This window comes from Anneissia japonica, unplaced genomic scaffold (assembly GCF_011630105.1).
Source record: "Anneissia japonica isolate Jap-2015-1 unplaced genomic scaffold, ASM1163010v1 scaffold750_len1593409_cov174, whole genome shotgun sequence".
NCBI lineage: Eukaryota > Metazoa > Echinodermata > Crinoidea > Comatulida > Comatulidae > Anneissia > Anneissia japonica.
The window spans coordinates 396,839-410,028 of record NW_022756705.1 but is presented as its reverse complement, the minus strand read 5'-3'; the positions used below and the strand labels follow the sequence as shown (position 1 = coordinate 410,028).

General features: G+C 31.7%; 1 protein-coding gene across 1 annotated transcript in view; it reads left to right on the top strand.

Moving 5' to 3' along the window:
- LOC117124352 overlaps positions 1-12,921 on the top strand; it is a 25,346-nt gene extending 12,425 nt beyond the window's left edge. The window contains exons 2-3 of the mRNA XM_033270566.1: positions 9,028-9,164; positions 11,335-12,921. Of these exons, the coding sequence (XP_033126457.1) occupies positions 9,069-9,164; positions 11,335-11,631 (393 nt within the window). The 5' untranslated portion in view covers positions 9,028-9,068 and the 3' untranslated portion in view covers positions 11,632-12,921. The remainder of the gene's footprint in view (positions 1-9,027; positions 9,165-11,334) is intronic.
- Positions 12,922-13,190: the final 269 nt, after the last annotated feature.

Sequence of the window (13,190 nt, the reverse complement as noted above, 5' to 3'; positions counted from 1 at the left end):
TATATATATATATAATGTAACACGTGTGAAGAGATAAACTCTAAATCGTACTGTGGTAACGCTCTGTACATAACTTATAATAACTTTTAAATGCGGTAATGTTATAATGATATATAGGGCTAACTTTAAACGTTAAAGAAGAGGAATCTGAGAGTGTGAAGTGACCTCGCTACCAATGTACAGTACACTTTGTATTGTGTAAAAAATTAAATTAAATGGAAGTAAATTTTATCCGCAGAAAACTTGGCACTGGTTGATGTATGCGATAACAAATTAAATTTGAATTGTGTACACAGAATAATAATCAGAATGTTTTATGGGCTGCATGTCCTTTTTAACTGTCATGTATGAGCTTACGATCGGAAAATCAAAATGTTGAAAGTATATTATAATGTTATTGTAGAACATTAGAGCAGTTTGGATTTGCAGTCTTACTGATGGTTATGTGATTGCTGGCATTAGTACAAGGATGCATTTATACTGCGCCTTTCTTTTAAGATCGAAATCTGAAGCTCTGTACTCACGGGCCAGAGTGCCCAGGCCTTCCCTCTTTCTTTTGGCGTTTTAGCCATACTGTGTAAGGCTATGGGAGGTTCACCACTTCTCTCACACAGCAAGTCTGTTTTAACTTCACAGGCATATGCCGGTACCTATTTATTCTCCTGGGTAGAGAGAGACAAACGAAAGTGCCTTGCCTAAGGACGCAAAGGACTTGCACAGAGTTGAGAGTCCGAGCTACAACCTTGCGTACTGTTAAATAATATGCAATATTCTTTTGGGTAAAATCATTATGCTTATATTTTTATTGTAATCATACGGTTGTTGTAACCGTAGTGGTTTTACCCAAAAGAATAATTTCCTACTTAATTGTGAAAACCGATGAAGTTTTATCAAACTATTATATGGTTTATCTTCTTTATTTATCAGTTGAGTTGTATCACTTTTCTCCGTTGCGTCGATCTCGAATTGTTCTTTGTCTCTGAACTGTATTTGTCTCTAAACTGTATTAATAATTTATTTTAAACACACCACCTAAACGAAACTAATCACGGGTTAAACACGGTTAGTGGATTCTACAAAAGTACACAGTTTATAAATAAATATAGTGCTGCCATTAAAGTGGACTTGGTTAATGGAAATCCCTTAACGTGATGATTTAGATGTTCAATCAATGCTTACATAGACAGCGTAATGTGCGATGATCGATAACGTTGACAGCTCCGGCAGAATATATATGGTACATTCCCATTAAAGTCGCTTGTAGTAAAATAATAAAAAAAATCGGTTAAAACATTAAATGTTTGAACAGACTTGAATTAAAGTTTAATTAAAACATTATGATGACCAATAGGTTGGTGAATAAAATTGTTTTTACACTGCAAAATTCAAATTCATATGTATAACCTTCATTAAGTTGTTTTTTTTTTAATACTATTATTGCATCAAACAATATTATAAATAAAACTGACAGACAACAGTTCATTTGAAATATTCTGGTAGGTAGGAATTTTGTATGACAAAAACTACAAAACAGAATTAAAGAACATTATATTTTTTTTACATCATGAAGCCCCATGCATAATGAGTAACATGATCACTTATCTAACTTAAGTACTGGTAAAACTATACCCCCAGCGGACACTATCCTGGTATTTCTGCAATAAGGTTTCGATATAAATAAGATTTAGGGTCTATCACAATTGTCAGGGCAATCTAATCAGGACACCGCCTTGAAAACGCACTTGTCCCGCAAACACACGTGTTGACCTACAAATGCACGTGTTAGTACGTTAACATTAGGGAGCTTTCGATTTGTGCGACGACACGCGACGCTAGAACGGAATCACTCATGCGTGACCGTCCTACGTGGCGTCCTACGTTCTCTGCATACGTAGATTTGACCAAATTGCGTTCCGGATGAATCTACTCGACGAGGTGACCTTAACGTTCTCGCATGCGCAGGTGACTTTTAGTGACGTCATTACGTTCTACGTCATACCGTCGTCGTGCAATCGAAAGCTCCCTATTGTATTTTTGTGAGGCCTAAGCAACATTGTCCAAGGGGCGGGGCTTAGCGGAAAGGTTCATTGAAGGTAGCAACTTAGCAAATTATTCCAAGTAAGTGATACAAACATTAGACCTACATTTTAATGTTCAAATTTATTAGCTCAGTATGCCTAGCTTTTAAATAATAGACCAATCATTATTTCTTGCATATAGACCTGTGTATCTTTTTTTAAAAAATTATTTATCATGATATTTTTTTAAAGGAAATCATATAGTCTAGAAAATCTGGGTAGGGTTCTGTATAAATTTGTTGTTGCATACCGTGTCGTTATGAAACTCATAAAAACTAAGGTACGGTAGAGGTCTTCCTCATTTACAGAACATCCCATAGGCATAACATTTTATACAGTATACGATTTCATTGTGGGGTCTGTTACTTCTCGGATCAAAATGTCTTACTTAATTTCAAAAATTACTTTAAATTGATACTTAACTCAAAAAATATATGAGAATTGTCGAATGGAAATGCAGATATCGTGATATTAAAAACGCTTGTACCATATTGAGATGATTAAATTATATAAAAGTGGAGATCCTCGGAGAACAGTAATGTTCTGTGCAATTTACTTAATCTGGACTAACGTCTGGATAAGACTTTGTATCTTTCTTTATACTGTGTAACCTTTCGTATATTGGTTTAAGGAGCACAGTTGCAACAGAAACATAAGTGTTTTTTACATTTTCCCAATTTAGAAGCATGTTTCGTTATAGATATGACTGTTGCCAATGTGACGCCATACGAAGCTTCAAAGTCCGTTTGTATTGTGTTATGTATGTTACAAAATGTAAACATGCTAAGCTTTTCTTTTTCATTTAATTTAATTTCATTTATTTCGTCTAACAAAAAACAAAACGTACAGAAATAACAATACCAAAAATCAGAGACAGGATAAACAAAAAGCAAACTAAATTGCTGTACAAAGTTTCTCCACTGATTTAAGAATACATAAAATAAATATATAAGTAAAAACGAGCAAATACGACCAAGGCAAATAGAAAAAGTTAAATAGTAAAAATTTAAAATAAATCGCAGCACAGCTTTCTTAATGATAATATTTATTATTATTAACAATAATAATGATGATGATGATGATGATGACGATAATAATGATAATCAATTTCAACTTTATTTGATCTCAACTGGCAGCATTAACGTTGAATTAATGAGAATACATTTAATACATTTAAAAACACAGAAATACAAAACCGTAAAACATTATAGAATTGAAAAAATGATAAAACTATTTAGGTAAAAAATGTTTACTCTATTTTACAAACTAGAAAAATAATAAAAGTAATTACATCAAATAGCTTAATCCTATTATTTTACTTAATAAAATATCAAAATATCACAAGTTACAACAATTAGATTATCATTTATATAAAAATACACATTATGACATAGCAAAATATTTACAATTAAATTTAATTTAAAAAAACTTTTGAATTTCATTGAATAATAATATTAATAATCATAATCTGTTTATTGCATACCGCTTCTAAGCGAATTTTAGCTCCGTGTACAAAATATGTTAGTTTGAGCTGAGTGCAATTAAAAACAAACCAAGGGCTTGTTCATCCTTGTCCTCCTCTGTCTATACGTTCTAGGAATTTAATTCATTATGTTTGCGCTTTTTAAACTCCTAATATGCGATGCCAAACTGTGTTATTTGTGATATACATTACAGTCCTATAAAGTTAAAGGAGTCGGAGGCAATGTATCAGTAGGCATCTACTTTTCTTTCAATATAAGCTATTCGTAGCTGGAACTGTGCATGCCAATATTCTTGTATTACTCAAAATGAAGACTTCTAAAATATGTAAATATGCATCAGCACACGTTATACATATAGTTTGGTGTTGATTTAAATGCTGTACAATTTTTAATTGGCTCCTTCTTCTATAGGTTTGTGACCCGTGCTGTCACAGAAACCCACCATAAACGTCTATCAATACATAAAGTCACCCGCTAACCTGATAGTAACCCAGTGGAATATTCGTTAGATCAATCACTATACACGATAATACAAAAATCCATAAATCCCAGGCCATATATTTTAAGATACAAAAAGGTGATACTGTATGGTTCAGTTTGGTTTTTATCTTTTTGCAAGCGTTTCTAATTTTTTTTTAAATATACTACTACTACTACTACTAGTGGTAATAATAATAATAATAATAATAATAATAATAATAATAATAATAATAATAATAATAATGATGATGATGATGATGATGATGATGATGATGATGATGATGATGATGATGATGACGATGATGATGATGATGGTGATAATGATAATAAGTGATAATATTAATAGTATTAAAAATTGTGCTAAAGGCGACAAAAAAGTTGTGATTTGTTGATCATAATTATTATAGTAGTTAAAGCTTAGGCCTAAGTTGTCCTGGATATTAATTAGATCACTATGGTTGCCGAAAATCCCTGATAAAAGATCATGAGAAATTTTCTGGCGCTTCATTTTGACTATAATGGTGATGGCATGATGATGAATTTTACTATCATGTTAATATCATTTCCGGCCATCTAGAGGTGCTATTTCCTCAGATTTGCTCACCTCAGCCCCAACCGTGGTGGGGCTGAGGTCGTTGTGGAATCACGGCTTTTGTTTCCTATGGCACATCACACATATTAATAAGATCTTTATGGCTGCCGAAAATTCCCTGATAAAAGATCATGGAAATTTTGTTGGCGCTTATTTTGACTATAAATGGTGAAGTGATGGTGATGAATTTTACTAAAAGTGTCATTTCTGGCCATCTAGACGTACTATTTCCACAAATTTCCGCACCTCGGCATCAACCATGAGATGGGTGTAGAGTCACAAAATGTCTCCTCACCCCAACCTTTTAAAACAGGTCTGCGCCCTTCCATGGGTATGACATTAAACTCAATCGAGTCGGCACGTGACTCAGAGTATGTCTTAGTGAATGCTGAGGGGAGGGTGCATAAATTTGTTTTCAGGATGTGATCTGGTGTTTCATGCCCATTTTTCGTGATTATAACTATTTTGGATAAAGAATGTTTTAAGCAGTGGTAGGTTCAAGCACCCCCACCCCCAAACCTACATTTTTTTTAGGGAAACAAAAAAAAAGGGGAAATTATATTCAAATTTAAGTCAAGAGTGTAATTTCCGGGCATCTAAAGGTGCCCTAATCATAAATTTTCTTACCTCAGCCCTAGTGGGTGGACGCTCAATCTGTGAAAGTCCCTCCCTGGGTTACTTCTCTTTCGAATTCCTGGATCCGCCACTATTGAGTTACTAATAGAATTATTGTTTGGCTTAATAATATTTTATTTATGATGCATCTATTGCAATTTTCATTTATCATCTCAAAATAGTCCTTCAAAATTCAGAGTGCGCTACCTCCCAGGGGGCCATTGGACTTCGCCCCCCGGACCTTTGCGTCCCCAGCCGTAGGAAGGGGAACACCCCATTACAGCTCAGTACTACGTACCTCACATAACGGCCCCCCCCCACCCTTTCAAAATCCTGGCTACGTCCCTGGTCCGTAAGCGAATAGCTTTCGTTAAATTTTTCATTCGTGGCAAAAAATTATATATATATATAAAGATTATATATTATTTGGCGTAAGTGCCACAAATTTCGAAAGTGATTAGTAAATCTTTCGCACAAAAGAGCTATGTGCTGCCACGAATGCATGTGCGTGAGAAGGTAGCTGCACCGGTCTTTATAGGAGTGGAACTGCGAGAATAAAATCCTGGCTTTTGAAGGATTTGAATCCAGAATTGTGCGATTACAGGACAAGCACCTTAACCATCAGACCGCATCTCTAACAGCAGTGAAAAAAAACTTCTGTGCTCTCCAGCGTGCATTTGTCAATACAAACACAATCATGTAACGTCCATTCGTATAGACCTAACGAAATTTCATACTTGCATTATTTAAATCGTGTCTCTCTGCTGATTAATTATTTAATCATTTAATATGTTATGATAGATTAAAGGCTGACGATAACTGTGAAAACAAAATGCTCGAGAAAACTAAACAACAAAGTGTACTGAATGGTAATATTACATAGACAATACGCTAAATTAGTTGCTGGATAGTGACGTCACAAACATAAAAAAACAACTGTTTACTTTCTCATGCGTTCACATGTGGATTTTAAAACCTTACATTATTTATAATAATGTTTTATTATTTTATACGTTTCGTTCAAAATATATTAAATATTCATAATAAACCTATGCCTATAGGCCTATGGTATAGACTTAGGTCCTAGATACCTTTAAGATCTCAAATTTTGGACCTGTACAAGATATTTTAGTAACTGTGTTACAATATATGTTTATATAGACTATTGTTTGCTTGTTTTAACTTTTAACTAAGAAACTCACACCAATCAACATCACATCGAGGATTCAAAGATAACGATACGAGAAATACCATACTATATATTCATTAAGGGTTATCTTTTTTTAAGTTCATATCATGTATTCACAGCGCAACTTTTACAAAAGCTGTCTGCTATTTTTACATTATCACTGGAGCCAACTTCATTAAACATACAAAATGTCACGTGGCATGTATACGCAAGTTAACATGATCTCAACGTGAACCCAATTTATCTAAAAGTTGAAGGTAGAAGATGCACCAAAAAACGTAGATTTCAAAATCAGCTACATACACATTTAGATAATAATATAGCGTCTATAAAGTTACGTAAGCAATACGACAAATAATAACATTATTGAATATTATGTCGATAATGAATTTCATTATGTTACTAGATTAAAAAAACGGTAGCGGCATAAAATTACTGTACATTATGACAAAACACTTTACTAGATTCAATGCCGTGTTTTGTGAAAACTATTCAAACGCAGCACTAAAGTGGTTCTGTCGTTAATTAATTCATCCACATAATGCCCATTAAAATGAAACATCCAGATTTATATCTATATATCATTGGCTGTGTTACGCCACGTAGCCTCATTTGCATACAGACGCGCACGCTGGCTTTTATGAAATATTTTACGCGCGATACATGCATTGCAGTCGCTACTGAACCACTTTAAATCAAAGAATTGACTTAAAAGGTATTATATTTTAATAAATTCATCAATATTGTACAATAAAATGAAACATCCAGAGCTAATATCTACATACTATTGTCTGTGGTACGCCACGTAGCCTCATTTGTAAACAGACGCACATGTTAGCCGTAGTGAACCACTTTATGCGCCATAATCAAGTGGTAGTGCGAGTAAACCACTATATATTTCAGTATTTTTTTTTTCAATTTTATGGATTATATTTACAAATTAAGTCCATTAGTGTTGATGAAGACAGATGTATCCTGAATAAATCAAATCGTTATCGATTCGTTTCCCCTCAAAACAACTTAGGCCTAAATTAAATACATCAGGAAAAAAGGACAAGGCATAATAACAATATTTTATTAATACAATTTTCGAGAATCCTGAATAGTTAATGTATATATATATATATATATATATATATATATAGATGTGTATAAGAGATATATATATGCCTATATGTATTTATGTATAATATATACATTTGCCTACTATAAGTATGTATGTTATAGTTAGTGGTAAGTAAAGATAACTAAAAACGTGTTATTTGCATCAACAAACAAAAGCATATCTGATTTAAAGTTATTTGAAAGAAAAATAACTGATACATTTTATAATATTTGACTATACGGATTATTATTATTATCATTATTAATGTTATTATCATTACCATGTGGCATGCTACAAATCTCCATTGATTGCATTATTATTATTATTTTATTATTATTATTACTGTTACTATTATTATATCATTATTATTATTATTATTATTGTTATTATTATTATTATTATTATTATTATTATTATTTTAAATTTATTAAAAATGTCCCTATTTACACCTCATTGTATGTGACGTCATGTCTATAACCTGATGATATAGGACCCAACGATCATTTAGGAAAGGTTACGTTTCAACATATCTTTGACGTTAATTTACTCACGTAACGTGATTAAAAAAATACAATTTTCCTCAATTGAAATCCTCTTTTAAATCCACATCTAGAATTAGGAAAGCTTAGCTTATGAGGTGTTTTTGACAGTTACGGGACACTATATTAACAACAATTTGTTTCGGATGAGGTCGTGTATTTGATTTAGAGACTAACGTACGTGTACAACGCATCGCAAGCGAGTTCAGCTAACCATAACAGTACACTTTTAAACATATATATTCATTAATAAGAGAATATTATGAACGTTGTATGAGCAAACAAAATCTATATATTACCACGTTTCGTACGTTTCTGTAAGATAGGGGTAAGACAGGGTATAAAGGATAGACAAATAATCATGATATAGGTTTTTTTTTTTTAAATTATACACACGACTGAAATCAGAGGACTTCAATAAGGATAAATGAAATTGATTTCTCTGTCACCAAGTAATTGATCCTAACCATTTTCAAAGCGGTTGTTCAGTGAGAGTATGTATTATTCTGGTAACTGTCAGTTTTTAAAAACAAATATACCAGTAAAGTGAGTGTAGTGTCTAAGAATATTGTTACTAATTTGAACCAGAGCCTACAATGATGTCTTAAACACTCAAAAATCGATCGTAATTGGAAAACTGAGAAAGAAAACAACTCATATGCATAAAGAGTGAGTTAGGAATCCTTTAACCGTTTTATTCAATTAATCTGCAATGTCAAATTTCCCACGAGCCCATTTAAGAGATCTAATTCGCCATTATATCAACCAATAGTGTGTTTATCAAATCAAGTTTAAGATCCATGGAACTAACAATAATGTCTAAGACGCTGTCCCAGCTAGCTCTCTGTCCCGGGTTACAGAACTTGGCCTTCTATAACGTTGAAAATATCGGACAAATGTGCCGACATAGATCAGTTAATCATTTCTCCTAATTTTTACTTTCAGATAAAAAAATATCCGAAAGAGACACTAAAGATAAAAAAGATATGTATAGGCCTACGATTTTGTTTGCGCTGATGATCAGTGCCATGATGGCTGGCGTTGGCAATACAGAAGATATTGGAGAATTCGAAGCGGGACAAGTAAGTAAAAAATAAATGAAAATAACAGATGAGAAGAAGGATGACAACAAGTAATAATAATAATAATAATAATAATAATAATAATAATAAACAGTAATAATAATAATAATAGGCCTAATAATAATAATAATAATCAACAGAAGATGATATATACGTTCATATTCTAAGTCAAATGAATGCTAAAGGCGTTCAAATATAGGCCTAAGTCACTTAAATATGATGTATACATCAAGATACACAAGTGAAGTAAATCACACTAATTTCAGATTTATAAGAACTAATTCAGTGATAGCACAGAAAGGTTAAGAAACCTATACATTACAAGTAGAGAAGCTCGTTTATGCAATCTGCTATCCGTCTCGAAAAATAAGGCATCAGAATAACGTGTACCTTAGAATTCAACTTATATAGTAGGCTTATATAGCTCCTGTATATAATATAATATAATATAATATAATATAATATAATATAATATAATATAATATAATATAATATAATATATAATATAATATAATATAATATAAAATATAATATATTATAATATTATATTATATTATAGGCCTATATACATATATATACCATATATCTATTTGTTTATATACAATATATATATATATATATAGCAAATAACTACTAACATATAATACATAATATAATAATAATTTGTGATATCGAAATTATTGATTAATACAAACAAAAATTGTAAATGTATTCAGTTATTCCATTATTATTGTTATTATTATTATTATTATCAATATTATCAACAACAACAATATTATCATCATTATCGTTATCATCAACAACATCACTGTGTCATCAACATCATCATTATTAATATTATTATTATTATTATTATTATTATTATTATTATTATTATTATTATTATTATTATTATTACTGTGTCCGCAAAGCCATCGTAGAAACTTTTGCGAGTGTTTTTTATTGTCAGACCACGTTCGATGATAGATCTGTTGGCAATGAACGAATGTTCTCTCATGAAATTACAACATTATGCAATTTATCACTGTGCAGTTGTTGATTAACGATATAACACTAGTTAATACGACAATTCCGCACGTGAACATTATCCAAATCTATTACAATAAGCGCTTTTCCATATATCAAACAGTTTTAATTTTTATGTGCAATGATTATACAGGGGTTTTCAACACAGACGACGAATGCGCTGACACGTTTATAAGGGGTCGTGTTCCCGTAGAATATGCTTTAAATTTAGTGTTGTAATCCCTATGCATGAGGCTCTAGAGACAGGCCTCTTTGCCAGCTTAATGTCAAAATAACAGTCAACTAATAATAGCGAGGGATTGTATTATTTCGGTAACAACTATAAATCATGTAATGTAAATGTAGATGAACATTATAATATAGGTAAATATAAACATTATGCATAGTTTTAGGTCATAATAAAATCATAAATATTGTTGAATTTTATACCATATAATTGCTAAAACATAAGATATTGTACATTATATTTGACTGTAGTTTGAATTTTTTGATATAGTTACTAATTCAGATTATTTACTTAGAAATATATGAGACAATTACATCATAATGACTATAGTGACTTATAAATCAAGATGCGTGCAGGCTACGGTATGGATTGGAATCCCATATAAAAGTACGGAAAATAAAGAAATCCAAACTAACAAAATCGATTGATATGATGTAGCACACGCAATAGGCCTAACCGATGTCCATTTTAAGAATCAATGGGAACAAATCTGGTTTGGTGATAATTTGGAATATTATTTTGATTCATTGTAGTTCCTGTGATACAATGTCATTTTTTTATTTGATTTGAATTTTGATTTAACATCATCATTACAATTATCATTATTATCCTTATCATCGTTGTCGTCATCATCATCATCAGCATCATCAGCATCATCATCATCATCAGCATCATCATCATCATCATCATCGTCGTCGTCATTGTTTTTATCGTATTATTTATTATTATTTTTTATCAATCACTCAATCAATCAGGATGCAATGTTCAGCGATATTATTATTATTATTATTATTATTATTATTATTATTATTATTATTATTATTATTATTATTATTATTATTATTATTTATTATTATTATTTATTATTATTATTATTCTTGTTGTCGTTGTAATTGTTCCTTGCATTTGTTGTTACAGATACAGAACACAGTTGGGCTTGGTATACCAAAGATATGGCCGGATGAGGGCGACATTGCTGAGCTTGCTGAAGAGCAAATTGCGCAACACGAAGAGATTATCAACTATTTGAATCATTTAAGAAATGAATATTTGCAAGGAAGCCAAACGAAAAGAAGTGGGTTTTTCAACAGGCGCTCGGGAAGTCCGATGTACGACGTACCGTCACAGGACTGGAATAAAAGAGGCGATTTTACATCAGCCAAACGAAGCGGTTTCTTTAATCGAAAACGAAGTGGATACGAGCAGAGAAAGTAGAGCCTAGTTTAAATGATACTTATGGTAACAAGATAGGGAACAAATATGTTAATAAATTATTTTCTTAGGCATAAAATTCATTTTTAAAGAACTGTTTTTGGGGAATATACAGTACAATAAACGTTTTCTAGAATTGTTCTCATTAACGATGTTGTAGGGGATCTATGGCAATACCGAAACCTGCACATTGAACATTGTTGCTTTAATTGATTGCCAAATAATTTGAACACATTTTCTCTACTGAATAAGAGATCATGCTATCTTTGATCTTGATTGCCGTCCGTTTCAATCTATAAGAAAAAACAAGAAGAAGAAGAAATGACCTGTGCCCAAGTCTCTATGCCACGTACTGTAATTCACAAGTTTAAGAGGGCGTGTTCTTTCGTTTACAGTAACTCTAAAATGCGACATATTAATGTACATATTATTATCTAAACGAATTATAGGAAATTATTTTAATTAGTGTTTCTTGTATCTTCACGTATTTGTGCTGTCATTTTTCTTCTCTCAACATCTATTATGAAGATATTTCTACGAAACTGTTATGCTAAAAAAAAACTCACCAAAATTCAGCTGAATATTAATTTTCTTTGTCGTTTAGCCTTAAAATGTTCACAATACCATTAGATGATTAAAAGTCAGTTGTTAAAACAAATTTATTTCATAATAAATTGATTAAAATAACAAAATATGAGCCGAAGACTTAATTGAATGGAAGACTTCGAATTTGTTTAAAGTATAATGAAGTTAAGTTGTAAATTAATCATTCATTCGTGTAAATTGAATCAGTGTTGTGTTATTAGTAGTAGTTTGGAATTTCAGTGCCAGTGACGTAAGATATCATGCATGTACATAGAGTGGTTATAAATAGGCTTACTAGAGTGCAAGTTAAAGGAGAGGCCTAGAGTTTTCATTCCTAAAAAATGGTCACACGATCACGCTAGAACGCAACCATGTCTGCTGGGATTGAGTGAACCCGGTCACGTATTGGCGGGAGTGTGCGTGTGATTAAACATTTCATCGGCCTTAAAATTTTGCTCACCCAGAAGTTCGAATTTGAACTCATTCCTAACGTTAAAGTCCCATATTTGAGTGGCTTATGCGTGACAAATTTATGTAAATCTTCTATTTTATTGTTGTAGATGATCAACTGTATTTGGGGTTAGAAATTATGCATGATTTCTCTGTGAAGAATATGACGTCCTCGTTAAGATAATTATTTACGTTAAATTGATATAATGTTTTATTAATAATTATAAAGAAATTAAATGCACCATGTTACACCTTGAAGTTTGTTACTCATGTGCCGACTTTAATGTGGTTCCGTAAATTACTTACCCCAACCCGCCCCCTAGAAATATGATGACCGATTTAATCATGACCGTGGTAAACTGTATAAAAGAACTGACAATATCAATCTGGTATTACTTAATATTCTACTACTACTACTACTAGGCCTACTACGGTACTTCTACTACTTCTACTACTACACGTTACATTGAATATAATTCCAGATGGGATATAATACAAACAGTTGAAATGATTAGATAAACGTGTGT